This window comes from Pteronotus mesoamericanus, unplaced genomic scaffold, assembly GCF_021234165.1.
Source record: "Pteronotus mesoamericanus isolate MK-2021 breed Mesoamerican mustached bat unplaced genomic scaffold, CSHL_Meso_final contig_68, whole genome shotgun sequence".
Taxonomy (NCBI): domain Eukaryota; kingdom Metazoa; phylum Chordata; class Mammalia; order Chiroptera; family Mormoopidae; genus Pteronotus; species Pteronotus mesoamericanus.
This window is the reverse complement of record NW_026555234.1, coordinates 2,734,926-2,753,823: the sequence shown is the minus strand read 5'-3', so window position 1 is coordinate 2,753,823 and position 18,898 is coordinate 2,734,926. Positions and strand designations below refer to the sequence as shown.

Here is an 18,898-nt window from a genome sequence, read left to right as displayed (position 1 = left end):
CTTTCTTACACCGCCCGTGTCAGGTCGTGGTGTCAAGGTTGTGTCGGCCTCATAGCTGGGCTCAGGAGCGTTCCGCTGTGTGCTTTCTCAGTGAGGTTCCCCCAGCCGACCAATGTGTGAGAGCTGACAGAAAGTCAGTGTTACTGTATATGAATTAAAAAGTAAAAGGTTTTCACGGGGAGTTTTTAAAAATTATTTTGGGGCGAGGTTCGTGCACACGCTTACAGACTCTGTCAGATGCTCCTCGGAAGGATATCACAAAGTCCTGATAGAACAAGCTTTTTCTTGTTGAATAATGCCCATAACTGTACTCACTGAATGACCTAATACATTCCTCCTGGGTGGTGGGGCAGGAGTTAAAGTTTTGTTCTCTGAAAGAGCTTGTGTATTTCTTCCTTAAATGTTTGAAAGAATTCACCAGCGAGGCTATCTGAGCCTGAGCTTTCTTTGTGAGGGTCTAATGTTAAATACTTTTGGAAATTGTTTTGCTGGCATATAATTATTACCAGGCCTGAACATTGCAGGCTGAGGAGGCGTTTGGAGGGCTCTGGGACCATGCAACCGTAGACTCTGCCATGGACGGAGAGCACAGGTGTCCGGAGGCGGAGGTGGGGATGTGGCGCTTTAGGAGTGATGGCTCTGCGTTGCCCGGCCCTGCCCTGCTCTGCCGCCATGAGGAGCAGGGCGTGTGGATTCGACCCCTCGGGGAGTGAGGAACGGGTCAAGAAGTCTGAAGTGTGCCAGAGGTCAGAAGAGTGGCGCACGCGCCTGCCAGCTGGAGGGCTCCTGCGAACAGAGGCGGCCGGGCCCCACCGCGGTGTCTCGTCGGGAGGCCTGCGTGCGGCTCAGGCGCTGGGGGTTCCAGCCAGGCCCCGGGGGCTGCTGCCTTGAGCCCAGGCACCGCGCCCTGGGACCCGTGGCATTGTGTACTCGTTGCTTGTCTCTGTCCCACCCCGCCCCCACCAGCGGCGTGGGGGCGGAGAGCTCGTGGGTTTTGTTCATAGTCTCAGGGCCCGGCACCGACCAGGCGCTTAGTGCCCCTGCTGTGCCCTGCTGTCTCCCCTGTTTGATTGTCGTATTTTTGGTAACCGCAAAAGGAAGAATACATGCTCATTTGATTTTTTTGTTCAGCAATACAGAAATTAGTAAAGTAAAATTAAAATGTCTACCTTGGCCCCTCAGAAGCTCCTCTTGCCCGAGACGGCCAGCTCCCAACGGCCTCTGGTCAGCCTCGCCCTGCAGCCGCGGACAGACGGACACCGATGGGCGGTTTCCTGGGGCTGGAGGGCGATGCTGGGGCTGGTTAGGAGGGGACCCTGGCCGGGCGCGGAGTGTGGTTTCACCAGGGGCTCATTGGTGACCCAAGAGGGCCTGATGCCGCCAGAAGTGCAGGCCGGCCCACCGGGAGCAGCTGCTTGTGGGTGCGGCCTGGGCCAGGTTTGCGCGCCTTACGGTTGCTGCTTGGCTCAGAAGACTTTCAGGGTGTTTGAGGTCAGAACAGGGAAAGCGCCTGGGGACGGCAGAGGCCGGGATCTGGCCAGGAGTTTCTGTGGCCCCGTTGGTGACTCACCCGAGAGCCGCCCTGTTCTTCACAGACGTCAGCATCTGCCACAGGGGAGACGCTTAAGCTGTTGCAAGTGTGACTTCGCCTTGCTTCCCAGGCAGAAGTGCTGTGGGTTTTGTGGCTCGTTGGCCTCTCCTGGCGTGTGTGGCTCTGGGCCTGTGCGGCAGTGAGCCGTGGAGTGGCTGTGCTGAGCACCCCCCCGCACCACGGTCGGTTAGGCCTGTGTCACTTCCCAGACTGCCCGCCCTCCTCCCCCGCCCTGTGACTCTGGAGGAGGCAGAGCCTGCCGCCCCGCCCCGCCGCTCCCTGGTCTGCTCCGTCCTGCACACCTTAACCTTCCGGGGCCTGAACCTTCCCGACGGCTCTGGGCTTGGCCCTGGTGGCATCCGGTGCTCCCCTGGGACTGCGGCCACCTCGCAGAACTGCGGGGCCACAGTGACGCGATGTCTGTCTCCTCCGCGCTCCTGTTCATGGACAGGTTGGTGGTCGCTGCCCGGCCTTTCCTTGCTTTTGTCACTGGAGCCGTAGCTGGAGCCGGGTGTTCCCAGGTGTGGGGTTTCTGGCCCCCCGCGCGGCCCTGGGCAGGGCCGGTGCCCGGGGTCCTCCTTCGGTAGACGGGTGTGGCCCCGTGGCGCAGCCAGGCTTGCGCGTGCCCGGAGCAGGGGCTGGTGTGCGCGGGGCTGCTGGCCCCTCCTGCACTTGCCCCCCTTCAGACCCCCTTCAGGTGCCCCCCTCAGGTTCTAAAGGAGCAGCAGCTCCATGTATTTGTAGCTCTTGGGGACTTTCCGTTGTGTGTGGAACTGGGAATTTGGGGCCCATGGACTGGCCACCGTATCTCCCACTGGGGAGGAGGGCTCGTTGCATGGGAGGCTTGCTTTGCAGAGCGCCGCCCTCTTCCCCATGCTTCTGGGACGGTGGGCGCAGCAGGCCCACCCTCCCGTTCGTCCAGGGCAGAGTCAGAGGCCAGTGTGAGCTTCTGTGGCCATGAAGCCTGTCGGTGTTTGGGGGGCGGAGAGCTGGGAAAAACCAAACTGTGAAGTGGGATTAGAAGAATTGTTCAAGATTTTTGTCTTCTCCACCCCTGGCAAGTGCCAGGATGTGTATGTCCCTTTGGATGTAAGTCTCCTGACCTCCCCAGGCCTGTCTCCTGTCTGTACCATGGCAACTCTAGTACCTTCCTTGTAGGGCTGTTGCACACATGAAATGTACGTGATGTGCCAGGCGCCGTCCGAGGTACCTGACAGGTGATCTGTGAAAGGTAACTACAGCTCAGGAAGCGGGGGAGGAGACGCCCATCTGTTCCTGTGGGACTGGGTGCTGCGTGTTCCTGTTTACTCCCGGTCGCATTGCCATAGCTTCTGTTGGTGAGAGGAGGGCGCGGGCGAGCAGGGGCCCAGGGAGCGAGTGACCTGTTGCGGCAGGAGTTCGCTTGCACTGAAGGAGGGGGGCTTCGAGGGCTATTTCTCAAGGCCGAGAGGTGGTGAGAAATCCCGGCTGAGAGTTGGTGGCTTGTGGAACCTGCTCCACCGGGCGGTCAGGAGGGTTGCCTCCCGCTCGGCTGTCCCCTGCCTGCCCTCAGGGCGGCGCCGACTCCTGAGTTGCCAGGTGACAGCCTCAGAGACCTGGGTCTGACCGGGGCGTCTTTGCGTGGGACTCCCCGCTCTGTCCCAGCCCCCGCCGCCTCTGTGTAGAAGGGCAGGGATAATTCCCGCGTGGCCCTTGTGGAGGCCCTCCGGGAAAGCAGGCACCGAGTAAGTTGGGGTGTTCCCCTGCATGCCAGGGGCTGTTCTAGACTGGGGGCTCCCAGCGAGTAGAAGGGGCGGCAGCATGAGCCCTCACTCCACCTGTCCACAGGCTCTGCACGTTTAAGTGCAACGACGCAGGAGCAGACCAGCTCTCCCGTGGGCTACCTGAGGTCTACACGAGTGAAGAGCCTCCCGGCGTCTGGTCCGTGTGTAACTCGACAGTGGTGTTATTCAAGGACCTGCTGTTTTCACCCTCGGGGACATTCCTTTCCGGTGATGAGATGAGGAAAACAAGTGGAAGGGCCCCGCTGGGGCGCCTGTGGCAGGGCCTGCGCCGCCCCCAGCCCGCCCCGAGCAGCGCTGAGCGCCTCGGCTGCGGCAGCACGGGCCGGCCAGCACCTCCTGATCTGTCTGGTCATTTGAAATTGCTCCCGGAATCGCCTTTTGACCTCGGAAGCGTCTGCAGGCTCAGGCGCTGGGGTGTGGACGTGGAGGGACAGCCTCAGCCCGGCGGCGCCCAGGATGGCCCTTGGGCACCCAGCCTTGTCGGAAACCGGGGAGACCGACCTCCAGGGAGGGCTCAGCTGCAGCCCGTCCTGTGAGCGCAGCCCGGCCGCTGCTCTGGTCCTGGGGTCAGCAGCTGGGTAGGAGGAGTTGGGCTTAGGGCATTAATGACAATTTTCCCTCAGGACCCCGTCACTTGTGCCTAATTTTGTGTTCATAGTCACACATGATGAAGGTTTTTATTTTCTTACAACCCTCACCCCCAGATGGTAAGAGCCCCCCAGCACCCGGGCGTGCCCCGCAGCAGGTGGCAGCAGTGCCGACGCAGCAGGGGTTCCCTGCGAGCAGATGAGCGCCAGGCCTCAGGCGGGCCTCCCGGCAGCTCTGCCCTCTCACAGCTCTTGCCCGGTCCTCCCCACGTCCTCGCAGCGTCGCTCTCCGGTCGGAGAAGCTTGGGGATGCGGCAGAGCTTGTGTGCCCTCTCCTGTTACCCGCGGGCTGACCCGCGCATCCCATGGCGCAGACTCCGTGCGTCACCAGCAGCGGGCCAGGCCGCCCTGCGGGGGCCTGGGGCTCAGTCCCTCATGGGTGACCTCAGGAGCTTGCCTAAGCTCTGAGCCATTTTCTCCGGGACACTGCCTCTAGCCTCACTGCCACCATTCACCGTTTCCCTGTGCAGTGGGCGGGCGTTCGCTCCGCAGAGCTGCTGCATGAGGTCAGCCACCAGGCCGGGAGGGCTGCCGGGCCGGACGCCTTCACGGGCGATGCCTTCCCGGGTGGTGTCCTCACACGTGACGCTTTCACATGCGATGCTCTCACGAGCGGACACCTCCACGGGGCGGCACTCCACGCAGCCCCCCGCTCAGCAGTCCCCCCAGGATCCGTGTCGAGGCACACGTGGTGCAGTGATGGTACTGGGTTGGCCCGAAAAGTCCGTTCGGTCTTCTCCGTCTGATGGCGATGGTAGTGCTTGGTTGTCTGTAACTTCACTCAGGACGATTTTGTTAGAGTGCATTGTGACCGCTGTCATGTCAGCGTGCGCTTTAAAAACCTTATCAAGATGGATGAATTTTTGTGTTGTCATTTTAATATTGAAGATGAAAGAAAATACACCATATTTTCAGCATATTAAATAGCTTTATTATTTCAAGAAAGGTAAACATGCAACTGAGAAGCAAAAAAAGATTTGTGGGGTGTATGGAGAAGGTGCTGTGACTGCTCAAATGTGTCCAGAGGGGCTGGTAGTTCGGTGCTGGAGCTTTCTCCCTGGCGGATGCCCCACAGTCAGGTAGACCCGCTGAAGCTGCTTGTAATCAAGTCAAGACATCAATTGAGAACAATCAGCATCATTAACCGGGAAGAGAGCTGACGTACTCAAAATAGCCAAAGCAATAAAGTTATTGGTGAAAATGAAAATGTCTTTTACGTTACAGAAAAAACCATGCTCAATTTTTGGCCAACCCAGCGCTCCTGCAGCTGAATAAACACGTTTTCACTCGTCCCTCTGCAGGGCCTGTGTTCTCCACAGGAGGGCGTCACGGAGCTTTCTCGAGCCCCCTCAGCCTTTGCAGCCCCGGGGCGCGCTCTGCCCAACACAGCCGCCCGCGCCATGCGCGCAGGGAGACCGGCCACAGCCGAGGTTTGGTGGGGCCTTGCCGACGGGAAGGAGGGTGAGGGGAGGGGTGCCAGAACATTCCTCGTTTATTGGCAGAAATGCCTTATTAACAATGGTTTCTAGGTTTATTAACTTTTTTCAGTGGGCGACACCTTTGCATGGTTCAAAATCGAAAAAGTCTAGGAGAGTGTATGGTGTCAGGTCCCCTCCCTGCCGTGTGCCTTTTGCCACCAGGAACCCGTCCCGGAGCCATGGCTGGCAGCAGTTCCCATCTTCCTCCAGAGGTAGCCTGTACGTGTCTCCACCAGCACGATGTGATTTCGCAGGACGCACGTTACACGGCCACGTACCCGCCTCTTCCTTTAACCGTAGTTCACACTCCTTCCAGAAAGCGCCCTCAGACCCTTCTTAATGCCATATATGAATGTGTCTTGAACCCTTGGGTTGTTTTCAGTCTTTTTGTGACACTTCAGAAACATCACATTAACGCTGACGTATTTCAACATGGCAGTATACACGTGGCAGGTGCTCAGGAGCCACCGTGGTGGCGGCTCCCGTGCCGGACACCCAGGTCTAAAGCTGTGTCGGGCGAGGGCTGCTCCGACACCCAGGGTTTGGGCTTTCCCCGCTCCCATGCAGCCCCAGGGCCCCCGCCCGCTGCCAGTCTCCTCTGTGCCCCCGCCTCTGGGAGCCCTGTGCTGCCCGGGACAGGGAGCGGGTGTGGGGAGGCCAGGGGAAGGGGAGCCGCGGTGGGGGCCGGGCGTCTCGCGTCTGCTTCATGCCCGTGTAATGTGTCACTGGCCCACCTCGCCCCGGTTCTAGGGACACCATTTACTTGTGACCTGGCCTTCCACAGTGGACCTGTGAGCTTCTGGCTTCACGAGAGAGCTGGCAGGCAGGCACTAACACGCCCTTCTTTATAACATTACTTTGTCACTGGCATTGACGTAAGAAACATTCAAATCTATAGGGAATTTCCATAAAAGTGTATTTGAACTAAATGGCCTGCGCTGCTGGGGCGGGAGCAGGGTCCGCGGCGCTCTGCCGGAGGGCAGCTCCGCAGCTGCTTTCACAGGTTGGGGTTAAGGGGGACCCAAGGAGGATTCCCTGGTGGCGGGAGAAGCCGAGGCGCGGAGGGCCAGCCCGGCCACCAGGGAAGCTGGAACGGGAGCGCTTCAGTGGTGGCCGGCCCTCAGCAAGTGGGCCTCTGACTGAAGGACGGAGTGGCCTGGGTGTGACAACCCACGTGACCTGCTGGCAGGGACTTAGGTCCCATAACCCAGTGAGGTTACTTTCGGTCACTGGACATGTTCAATTTACGAGAGAGTCCCTTTCTCATCTACGTTGGTGTCTCACGTCTTTTTCTCTAAGTTGTAACCTATGGAGACCAAGGGAAGCCCTGGGAAAGGCCGCAGGCCTCCTGCGTCCCTGCGACCCTGCCTCCCGCCCAGGCTCTCTGCTCCTCTGGCCCTGAGGCTCCCGGCTTTCCCTTGCAGCTGGGCGCGGCCCCTTCCCAAGGCCGCCTCCCGGCGCCGGTGCCAGACCCCAGGTGGGGGCCGCCCTCCCTCAGGCCACCGTTCCTGCAAACCTGGCGGCCTCACCCAGGCCTCTCTAAGGCCTGCTGTCCTTTGTGCAGAGTGCTGGCCCAGCCGGCGGCTTCAGGCCGAGACAGACAGCCCTCTCTGCTGGGCCCTCCGTTCCCTAGCAGAGAAAGGACCCGATGGTGGTGGCAGCTCCTGTCTAGTGGGCACATGTGTCCCCTCTTGGGGAGCGTGTTGAGGGAGGGCAGAGAGACCAGCGAGGCAGCGGCGCACGAACAGGGCCCTTGAGGTCAGGGCTGCGGTGACCTCTCTGCTCTCAGGAGGGGCCCGGATCGCTGGGTGGAGAGAAGAGCGTGGGCGCGTCAGCAGAGGCAGTGGGCAGCCTGCGGGGCCGGGGCCGGATCCTGGGGACAGCTCAGAGCCATGCCACGCCGCGCTCAAGGGACATGGCCCTGGGCCCTGGAAGAACCCACTGGCAGTGCCACGCCCCTCTCCCCGAGCACGAGTGTCTCCTGAGCTCGGGGCCTCCTCTCACCGGGCTGCTCCCCAGCTCTCAGGTGGGGAGCTCTACTGCCACCAGCTCGGGGCGGTTTGCTGATCCGTGCTCTGTACTCACGTTCTGTCAATTTTCCCAGTAATCTCTGTAGCTTCCCCCGTGGCCCAGGCTGCAGTCCGGGCTCGCCCGCTGCGTTTACGAGGCAGCTCTCTGAGTCGCCTTTTAACCTGAAACGGGCCTTCCGCCTGGCTTTGCCTTCCGCGACCCTGACATCTTGGAGTCTAGAACCACTGTGTCATAGCCTGTCTCTCAGTCTGGGTGTGTCTGCGTGTCCTGTAGGTTAGAGTCGGGGGGTGCATTTTTGGGCAGCTGCCAACCACACGGCGGCGTGTGCTGTCTCTCTTGACGTCAGAGGTGCTGCTGTGGATCCCTTGGTCGAGGAGGTGTCCCCAGTGTGGAGCAGCTGTTTTTGCCTCTGTGGTTAACAAGTACCTTGCGGGAGGTACTGTGTGTACAATTCCTGTTACTCATCCTGCTTAGAGGCTCAGCAGCTGGGGTCAGTTCCTGACCCATCACCTTTATCTGGCACTGGGCGCGCTCTGCCACTCCGCTCCGCCTCGTTCATGCCTGCTCGCTGGTCTGCATCCTTGGGGGCTCAGGCGTCTCTGCTCTGGTCAGTGGATTATCGTCCCTTGTTTTATATATGTAGTCATTATTTAGGTGGGTGATTAAACTGTTACAGCTCTCACCCGAAGGAGCCCCCCCAAACAGGCAGCCGCCCCATGAGGCGCACCCTGGCTACTCGGGTGCTTTCCCCCTCCCCGCGCCCGGGTGCCGCTGTGGCGCCCTTCCCAGTGGGCCCTGGGGCCTCTTGTTGCTACCGAGTGCGCCAGTCCGGCGCTTTCCAGAAGCCAGCTCCTCCTGTGCTGCCGTTTGGGATTTCTTTGCGTTATTTGGGAATTGTGTTTACCTGTTGGGAGAGAAGACTGGGTGACAGTTTCGTGGGTGGCTTTCACTTTATGATACACGAAGACGCTGTAGGTGGTGACAGAGGTCTAGCCTCAGGTCATCTACACCGGCCTAGAGAGGGGTCGCGCACCAAAGCAGCCGTTCCCTGGGCACCGAGGGGTGCCCGCTGCTCTGACGCCCACAGAGCCCCTCGTCGGACATCTGACCCCAGGGCCCAGAGCGGTGGGGGTGCGGGTCCGAGTCACGCAGCCAGTGCGTGGCTGAGTCAGAGCCCCAGGTCGCTTTGGTCTGACGCCAAAGCTCACCGTTCCTGATATACTTTGTTATGATAGAATACATTTCTTTAAATTACAGAATTACACATAGCAGTGAATAAGAGAAAGCTTATCTGCGGTTCACGTTCTTTCGCCTGCTGCACAATTCTGTGTCTACATGAAAATCAAGTCTGAAAAAGTAGTTCGTGGTTCCTCACATTGTTCACTCATAGGAAGTCTGCTTGTTTTCATTAGAGAGGGACTGGGCTGTCCTAGTGTTTCTGTAAACACCAAGAAATTCCCTAACCGTTTTATTTTTTTCCTATAGGAATTTGCTTGCTAGAAAACAAAATGCAAGACTTGACAAACAAAATGACTTGGGATGGAAGTTATTTGGAAAAATACCACTCCGAGAGAATGCTCAGAAAGAGTCAAAGAGAATACAAAAGGTATACAAGATAAGAAACATGGAAACATGCTGTGCGGCGTATATTGATGAACCTTAAAGAAATGACTGTTTTTGAGGCTTTGAACGTGGGAAACTTTGTATTAATTTGCATGCCAAGTTCCTAAAATTTAAGTCTCTCTTGAAATGTTGGTGACTTTAACCTTTATCATTTCTTACAGTTTATAATGTGCACATAGGAGTGTTCATTTGAGAGAGTGGGCCTTTAGACATTTATAATGATTTAATTTAATCAGTTGCCAGTAATAGTTGCAAATGTGTGTATTGCTAATTTTCACAAATTGTGGTTGATATCAAAGCGTGCTCTTCCTCTGTCCCATGGGTTTCTGGAACTGGATCCTTCCAGGGCAGCTCTGGCCAGGAAGGCCAGGGCCTGTCCCCCCGGGCAGCAGGGACCCCTTCCCCCTTCCCCCACCTGCCTGCCGGGAAGGGGATAGGGGTCAGGGTCCGGCCAGGGCCACAGGCCACGGTCTGTGGGGTCTCCTGGCCAGGGGCTCCCGTGGAGGGGAGGTGCCAGCCGCTGGGGGCATGTGCTCGCCTTCCCAAGGTGGGGCTCGTGCAGGGACACAGCACGGCCGGGGCGGGCGCTGTCCCTGCACGTGTCCCGGCCACCCTGCTGGTCTGCTGTGTGCCCGGGGCTGTGGCACTGCCCCCCACCCTCCGGAGCCTTGCCCCTCCCACCCCAGTTTTGTGCTCAGCAGCAGTTGTTCAGTGGACACCTGAGGACCTGCGGACGCGGGCCCTCGTGCTTGGCACTGGGGTCAGGGACGACGCAGCGCCTGTGCTGAGCCGCACCCTTTGGGGAGGCAGTGATTCCGGGGCAGGTGTTGGAAGGAGCAGCGCAGGTGCACGGGGAGGGAGGCAGGGCTGCCAGGCGAGGCCACCCAGGAGCGGGAGTGTAAGGCGTGACGGGGAGTGGATAACACTGGGGCGGGTCGTGCACCGGGCGATCACTGGGTGCCGACTCTGAGTCAGCACTTGGGCTTCTGGCTCTTGTGAAACTCCCAACAACCTCTTGAAGAACATACTGTTACCATCCTCGTTGTACCCAAGAAGGACTGAGACACAGGCTGAATGGCTGCACAGCTCGTGCGCGTCAGAGCTGGAACTCAGCCCGGCCGTCGGCCCCCACTGCTCTCCGCCTCTGCAGGAGGGGGCAGCGTGGCCCAGGAGGCAGGCATGGGGCTCCCCAGGGGGCCACGGGGGGACGGTGTGCTGTGCCTGGACTGGCTCTGGGACCGGTGATGCGGTCATGCTGGTGCGGACGTGGCCCTTGTACCAGTCGGGGGCGGGGGCGCGGAGTTGGCCTCGGTGCCGCAGCAGCTGTGGGGTCACGTTCGGCCCAGGGGCGCGGTGGGCGGGTGAGGCAGGGAGCACACGCCGCGGTTCTGGCTGGACAGAGAGGCAGCTCTGCGCCTTTTTGATGCCTTGTCAAGGGAAGTTTGTTTTGAGCGTGGCCTGTAGCAGCGGTCTGGGCCCAGGAGACTCACAAAATAAACCAGTGTTGGAACTCGCTCTTAGAGGTTGATACATTCTAAATTTGGATCACTTATTGTATAGGCTTATTAAAGTAGGATAAAATTAAAATATGATGATGGATTTGTTTGCAAAACTCAGCGATAAATTTCTTAAGCAGCTAAGCGGTTAAAAGATTTTAAAAGAAATCTATAGTTTCAAGAAAGTAACTATCATGCTAAATAGATTTTTACCCAGGCCCTTAACATCACTTGCACCGTGTTTGAATTTCTTTGCTATGTTTTTTATGCATTCTTTTAAAGGTGACCATAGGTGTGTTCTCAGACGTAAAGGGCTTTTGTCACCACAGCTGCTTGTGTGGCGACACAGCCCGCAGACAGGAGGGCCACCTGGCTCCCGCAGTCAGTACCGAAGGCGTAGCTGCACCGGCGGGAGCCAGACCGTCCTGCCGGGTCAGTCGCCTGCGTGTCTCTGGCCCTCTCGTGTCTCCTCCCTTCCTGTTTCCCCCAAGCGAGCAAGGCCCAAGAGGGTCCAGAGCCAGGGACTGCCCCTGCGGGGAGGCTCCTGGGCACCGGGCTCGAGCTGGCGCTGCCACAAACATCAGCCCCATGCTCAGAGAGCCCGTGCTCAGGGCTGGGGCCCGAGCGCCTGTGCTCGTGGTCCCAAGTGGCTGTGACAGCCCCAGGCGGCGCAAAGGCCTCGGGAGGTGTTTAGGAAGCAGAGCCCTCCTCCCTCTCCTCCGGAATGTTCTTATCGCTGGCGAGAGGCAGCATCGTGCCCTGATTTCAGAGCACAGGCTCTGGAGTCAGACGCCAGGGCTTGTGGCCCTGCTCTGCCCCTGAGGCTGTGTGGCTTCGTTTTACCTACTCTCTGAAACCTGGGGAGACTCGTGTCCGCCTCTGCGGGGAGGATGGAGGAGTGCTCACCACATGCTCCCCACAGCAGCATGTGCCATGAGCCCTGGGAAGCGTTGGCTGCCGCTGTTTGTCCTGTGGCACTCCCCCCTTGGACAGCAGGAGGGAGATGGTGTGCGGGCGGAGCCCGAGCCCTCCCTGGCCCCTTTGGTTTGCTTGCGGAGCAGACACTGCCGTGCTGGGTGCCCGGTCGCCATGCCCCAGGCAGCGTGGTTGATCTTCGGACTTGCGGGCGTGGCTGTGATTTCAGCTTCACTTTTATCCTTATGACCTTGAACCAGTCACTTCTTGGTTTTCTCATTTGTGAAGTGGACATTGTGCTTCCTCCTCACTGGATTCTTATAGATGAAGAGACAATGGATGTGAGATATTTCTGTCCATTTTAGCACAGCATGCGTCCCGGAGTCGGTGCTCAGGGAGTGGCGGTCGTGGCTTTCAGTATTAGCAAGCCTAGTGCGTGGCCTAGGTGCTGTGAGTGACACTTTGGGGGCACATCCGACTTCGTTCCAACTTGGCCAGATTCTCTTGGCTTGAGAGATATATACATACACATACGGTCTCTCTGGAAAAAGTCCAGCCATTGTTAATGTAATGAGAACAATTTGTATGACACTGATATAACCTGGCAGCCAAGGGGTGTAGACTGGAACGCGCATGCGTGAACACTGATGACTTCATTGTACCAGTCAGTGGGGGCGGTAGACGCCATTTAGTGAGCATCTGTATTGTGTGGCCATCACATTCAAGATGACCGAGCAAGTAGAGCAATGAATCTGCATCAAATTTCCCATTATTAAACATTCCTCCATGGAAATTATTTGGATGACTCAGAGGCCGCAGCTATGGGCAACTGGTGATTGGCAGCTTCATCACAACAACACGCCCTCTCATGCATCATGTCTTGTGTGGAGTTTTTTGACGAAACATCCAGTCACCCAGGTGACTCAGTCCTCCTGTAGCGCAGATTTGGTGCCCTGTGACTTCAGGCTTTTTCCAAAACGAAAATCACCTTTGAAAGAAGAGATTTCAGATTGTCAGTGAAAATCAGGAAAACATGACGGGGCAGCTGAATACGACTGGGAGACCTGCATGAGGTCCCAAGGTGCCTGCTTTGAAAGGGACTGAGGTGTCATTGTCCTATGCTCAGTGTTTCTTGTTCGATCTTACATCTCCTTCAATAAGTGTCTGTTTTTCATATTACATGGCTGGATACCTTCCGAATAGACCTCTTCTATAAACATGGCAGCCATTTTTAGGAAATGTTGAAATGTTACTTTCAGTTATTTTTTCAAATTTCATAAAAATTTTGAAAAGTAAGTTATTTTCTATTAGCTTACATTATGATATCAGAGGGATTTTCTTAACAGGGTAAATAAACATGGCCACGGACACCTGTGTGAATCACACTGGAACAGGGGCCCTCAAAGTGGGGCCCCCAGACCGAAGCCGTCACCGCCCGGGCATTTGTTAGAGACACGCGTTAGCAGGCCTGACCCCCGACACGCAGAGCAAACACCGGGGCCGAGGCGCCACCCGCTGTGTCCCTCCAAGGGCGCGGGGGGGTGGGGGGGCTCTGACGCCAGCCTACGTGTGAGCCGCTGCTGCGATGCAGGCGGAGCGCGTCGGGCCGCGGGAGGAAAGCTGCCGGCTGCGCCCGAGTGGCCAGGTGACGGGCCGGCGTGCGGCACGCACGTCTCAGCAGTTGCTGCAAACTGGACGTGCGCTTGAGAGCCGAGACGGGAGAGGCCTTTGAGGACGGCTGCCTCCGGGCCTGCCGTCACGGGGGCGTGTGCCGTGGGGCCCTGGGCACGCTGGCATGGTGGTGACGCTGTCTCCGGTGCAGGCCTTTGCCTTGTGAATGAAGAGGAGCCGTCTCCGCCAGGTTCCACGGCCCTTTCATTTGTCCTACAAATTTGAGCCACCGTGTGGGCCCACCCCGGGATTACAGCGAAGCGCAAAACTTACTTGGTTTCTGCCTTCGCTGGAACTTGTGGGTGAGATTGAAACAACTCACAAGCAATTGCAGCCGTGGCCAGTGTTGTGCAGAGGTGAGGTGCAGCGTTGAGAGGCGTTTTTGCAACACTGAGCACGTTTCTCTGAACCCAAGGTTTTTAAGTGGCTGCCGGTTGCCTGACCCAAGTAGTCGTCTCTCAGTCCTTGTCTCAGGCAGCCTCCCCTCCGCCTTTCCGCGGCCCTTGCGGGGCAGCCTCTGCATGGTAGGGTGCCCCGCGTGCGTTTGGTGGTGGCCGCCCTCTGGGACGCCTCAGCGGGACTCGAGGCTCACAGGTGCTGCCGCACCAACACCCCGCGTGCGCCTGCTGCCGGGACCGCGCCCCCGCGCCCCCGGGCCCCAGACTCAGGCGGCTGGCCGCGCGCGCAGCTCCACAGGGACGGCTCACAGGCGGTGCCTGTCTGCCAAGGACAGGCCTAAACTGTGTTTTCTTTTTTCCACTCTGTTGGACCCGTTCCTTCATACCTTTCCTCATTTTAGTCAGTGACAGACTTGGCCCCTTTTGTCACTGCCCCTTCCGGTAGAACGGATGCTTTGTGTTTGTCGAAGCTCCATGGGGGAAGCTGATGTGTGGTCTCGTTGGAGGGGCAGGGACTGGCTGGGAAGCCCGATGCCCCGTGAGGCTGTGCGGGTGGCCTGTGGCGGCAGGGCCCCCCTGCGTAGCCTGCCGGCCTGCGGTGGTTGGCAGGCTGCGTCCGCAGTGCTCCAGTTACTGCGAAATGCGGAGTGGGGTGTTTAGGATAAGTTAGCATGCATGCTCCCTGCTTATATTCATTTGTAGATGTTTACGGTATTAGCAAATTAAGAAAAAGAAAACACCAGGAGTCTTACTGCCCCCAAATAACTACTATTTGCCTTTTGGTATTTTTCCTTTCAGTAATTTTTCCACTTTCTTTTTAATTTTTTTTTTAAAGAAAAGACCACTTAAGTGCAAGTGAGCCTTTGTAACCTGTGTGGATGTCAGGGGCACTGAGGGCTGCAGACGTTTGGGGAGGCTTTCAAGCAGCGTTCGTGAATCTTTTAGACACAGCACTAGGTGCACAGACTTGAGAAACTGGCACTGCTGTCAGGAGAGGAAGTTGAGCACAAAGCCTCAGTCCTGGCTGGGCCCCGAGGCAGCTGCCGACCGTGGCAGGGACCGAGCTGTAGCCGAGGACGGGCTTGTGGGCTTCAGTGTCCTAGATAAAATGCTGCCGTGTGAGCGGAGACACGTGCGTGGGTTTGGATTTTTATAGCCCGGGATGGCTTGGGTGGCCTTCTGGAATTTCAAGCCAGCTGCTAGCTGTGAAAGAGAGAACCCCAGAAGAGGGCGGATTCAGGACATCTTACAGTGATCGCGGGCCCTCTCCCCTCTGGGTTCTGAGAGGTCTGCGGTGCTTAGGAAATCATGAATCCTCGCCCATTGCAGGAAGGATAAGCCTCGGGGATCCGTGCAGGTAACTGGGGTGGGCCTCCAGGTGAATTCTAAGATAAGACAACTTCTGTCATTGCCATCATCCCATGCACCTTTGGAAAAGGAGTTTGAACAAGTTCACAAAGAGAGCAGAACCCAGTTCTGGGGGAGGACAAGACACACACTCCGTTCCAGCTCTCCCAGGGGATGCAGCTACAGATCTGAACACAACACATGGAACAGCTGTTTGACGATTTGGAAAAGTAACAGTAGCAGGAAACTTGGGGAGGAAAACCAGAATTGATACCACTATAAATGGGCTGAGTTTCCTATTTTTCCGCCTCTGGTACTTCACAGCCTGAATTCAGGGTGGCGCCAAGCCCAGGAGCGGGTGTTAGCATGGACTGAGAGGGCTGGGGGCGCCCCTAGTTCAGCCCTGGGGAGCGAATCTCCACGCGCTCAGGGAGCACAGAGGCCCCGCACTCCCTGCTGGCCTCCTCTCCCAGCCCCCAAGCAGCGTCACGGCCCCGGGCGAGGCCTGGCAGGAGCCTGCCCCTCTCAGGAAGGCAGGGCAGACCAATCCCCAATGGCTTGTCCTCTCCCACCAGTCGGCCCCAGGGCAGATGTAGTTGTGGGAGAGTGCGGCTAGGGAACCAGAAAAGGGAGGACCAAGGAAACCACTGAGTCCTGGGGGCAGTGTGGGGCGGAGGCGCTCAGGAAAGTGACCCCTTAAGGTTGTTTTGAACACCTGGGCTTACTCCCAAGTTGTGGATACATGCGTCTGTCCCAGATAACATACATGGACGTTGAGAACTGACCTCGGGGGCAGACCACCACACAGATCCCGAGACTGGGCACTGGGCGGGCACACGTGGGATGGATGCATCAAGCACTGCGAAGGCTTTGAGCCACAGCAAACACAGGCTGGTCGGAACTTGGGCCTGGAATCCAGCTAGGTCACTTGCTTCCTAAAACGACAATACAGACATTCCCCTAGGGGTCTAGACAAGACCCAGAGTCTCGTGACACTAGTCACAGTGTCTAGAGTGCAGCTCAGAATTCCTTGGCGTATGAAAAACTAGGGAAATCTCAGCGCGCACGGGAAAAGAGAAAGAGCAGACCACAGTCCCAGACAACGCAGGTGTTAGAATTACCCTGCAGGTGTCCCCACCCGGAAGGGCAGGCACTCCTGAAAGGCGCAGGGAAGCTGTGTCAGCAAAGAAATGGAAAGTGCAGAGAAGAGCTCCCCCAAAATTGTGTGACTGAGAGAGACGGTAACTGAGGTAGAAAACTAAGTGGGTAGGCTCAGTCGCTGAGCGGAGATGGGAGAGGAAAGAATGAGTGACCTTTCAGATCACTGGAAATTAGCCTGAGTGATACAGAGGAAAAGGCTGGAAAAATGAGCAGAGCCCTCGGGACGTGCAGGACAACATCAAAGCCCAACATTTGTGTTGCTGGAGTTTCAGGAGAAGAGGAGAAAAATGTGATGCAGAAAACCTGTTGAAATAAACAATGGTCGAATATGTTTCAAATCTGACCAGAGACAAACACCTACAGATTTGGGGATAGGGGCTCCATGAACTCCAAACAGGATGAAGACAAAGCAGTCCCTGCCCAGGCACATTATAACTAAATTCCAAAACTGAAGACAAAACATTTTGTAAGCAACCAGAAAAAATGCATCACTTATTGGGGAACAACAAATGGAATGACTGAGTTTTGTCAGAAGGAAATGAAACAGCATTTTTAAAGTGCTGAAAGAAAAGAACTATTAACCCAAAATTCTGTACCTTCCAAAAATGCCCACACATGAAAATGAAAAAAATGATGTTTTCAGATGAAGGAAACTAAGAGAATTTGTGGCCAGCAGATCTAAAAGAATTGCCAGGGGAAAGTTTTCAGACAGGGATGTTACGCCAGGAGGAGACTTGGGACTTGGGAAGGAAGAGGATCAGAAATAGTGTTCTTACTGAGTTCTTTAAAATATCATTGGTTGAAAGGAAAAGATAATGTCTGGGGTTTTCAGTGTGTGTAGATATAATACATAAAACAAAGAAAATATAAAGGGGGCGGCGATACGGTTGGTGGTCAAGTGTCTGCATTCCACCTGAAGTGGTGACATACTGGTTCTAAATAGGTTGTGAAACTTTAAATATATTTTAATCCCTAGATCACCTACTAAAGAGAAGCCAAAACCCCAATAAATTAAAATGGAATTATAAAATAAATTAAAAAAACCGAAGTCAAGATAGGAAAGAATAGCGGAAGGAAAACCAGGCAACAAACAAGATAGTAGGTCTACATTGAAATATATCAACTATTACACTAATGTAAAGGCCTGAGCGTTACACTTGTGTGTCTGAACACCCAGTTCTGACAGATGTCAGAATGGGTTAAAAAAAATTACCCAACTATACGCTATCTAAAAGAAACTTACTTTAACTATAAATCATATAGGTTAAAATTAAAGGATGGGTAAGATATACCATGGAAATACTAATCAAAATGAAGATGGAGTAGATATATTAATTTCAGAAAAAGGCTGCAGAGCACAGAAAATCAATGAAGGAGAAGGTGGGACATTACCTAACAGAGATGGAATGATTCTAAATGTGTTTGCGCCTGGTAACAGCAGCAAAACACCCGGTGCCAGCACTGACAGATGTGAGACAGGCGCACAGGCCACCGCTGAAATTGGGGTGCCAGCCATCCTCTCTGGACACCAACCGACCGAACTGTGGGCAGGACTGGCCGGGACAGAGCAGCTGGCGCTGAGAGGACGCGCACCCTGCAGCGTGCGCGCGGCACACGTTCTCTTCAAGGGCGCATGGGCCATTCACAAAGACAGCCCTCATGTAGCTGCATTGCAAAAGCAGCTATGAATTTGAAAGGTTAAAATAACACAAAATAAGTTCTCTAACCACAGTGGAATTACAGTAGAAAGCAACGACAAAGATAACAAGAGCATCTCCCCAAACTTGGGAATTAGATGAGTAACCTATTTACAGTTAAACTCTGGGACAATATGGAAGTCATGAGAAAAATGAGAATATGTTTGGAATGGAACAAAAAGATCAGCTAACAAAATTTGTGGGATGCGGTGCTGAGAAGGACATTTATAGTAAAAATGTTCGCAAATCAATAATCTCATTTTCTACCTTAACCTGTACAAGGAGCAAATAAACGAACTGAAAACCCTATCATTAAATAAGTAAATTTTCGCCAGTTAGCGTGGTTTCTTTTCCCCACAGGGCAGAGTGGCTCTGTGTGTGGCACGGCTGCTGAGGCCGTTCCCCATGTTCCTGGAAGGGCCCCGACTTTGATCAAGGGATCCGGAGGCCTTGAGTCTATGTCCTGGTTCTGTCCTTCACAGTCTGCGGTGTGGCCTTCGCCAGTACCTGTGCCGCTCTGAACTTTGGCCCCCTCTGCAAAGGCCATGCCCATTCTGCTTGAGCCTGGGAGGTTTGAGTGGGAGGAGCTGGGCCACTCCTGGAGGGCGGGGCGGTGTCTGGGGAGCCAGGCCAGGGCAGTAGCCTCTTGTCCGGGTCCCAGGGCCCCAGCGTGCCTACACCTTCACCCTCATGAGTGGATGAAATTTTTTAAAAAGCAAAAAAACTGCTGTAGGCATGTCCAGAGAGGTTCGAAAATGGAGGTGGGGGAGCCACTTGCTTGGGCCTTTCCCAGAGGCCCGTGGGCACGGGCCCGGCTGGCCCATCTCATACCGCCCGTGCCTAGTTCAGGGCCTGGCGCACAGTGCCCCCGAGGAGGCCGAGTCCTCCTGTGCTGGGGCCGTGGCATTTCCCCTCCTTCCCTTCCAGGCTCTTTGGCTAATCTGATAGTTACATTGACGTAACAGGTTAACATGGGAAAAACATTCAATGTTATGCATACAGGAGCACCATAAAAAGATGAGGCTCAAAGAACTGATCAAAGCCGGAGGGTTTTACATT

The 18,898-nt window shown here is 56.0% G+C and overlaps 1 protein-coding gene across 4 annotated transcripts in view; it reads left to right on the top strand.

The window, feature by feature from the left end:
- TBC1D14 (TBC1 domain family member 14) overlaps positions 1-18,898 on the top strand; it is an 89,576-nt gene that overhangs the window by 31,017 nt on the left and 39,661 nt on the right. For 3 of the 4 annotated variants that reach the window (XM_054581911.1, XM_054581913.1, XM_054581912.1), the window contains exon 3: positions 9,017-9,137. In XM_054581911.1, coding sequence (XP_054437886.1) covers positions 9,017-9,137 — 121 coding nt within the window. Of the gene's footprint in view, positions 1-1,933; positions 2,043-9,016; positions 9,138-18,898 lie in introns of those variants that run through there. The other variant, XM_054581914.1, reaches the window with a different exon arrangement.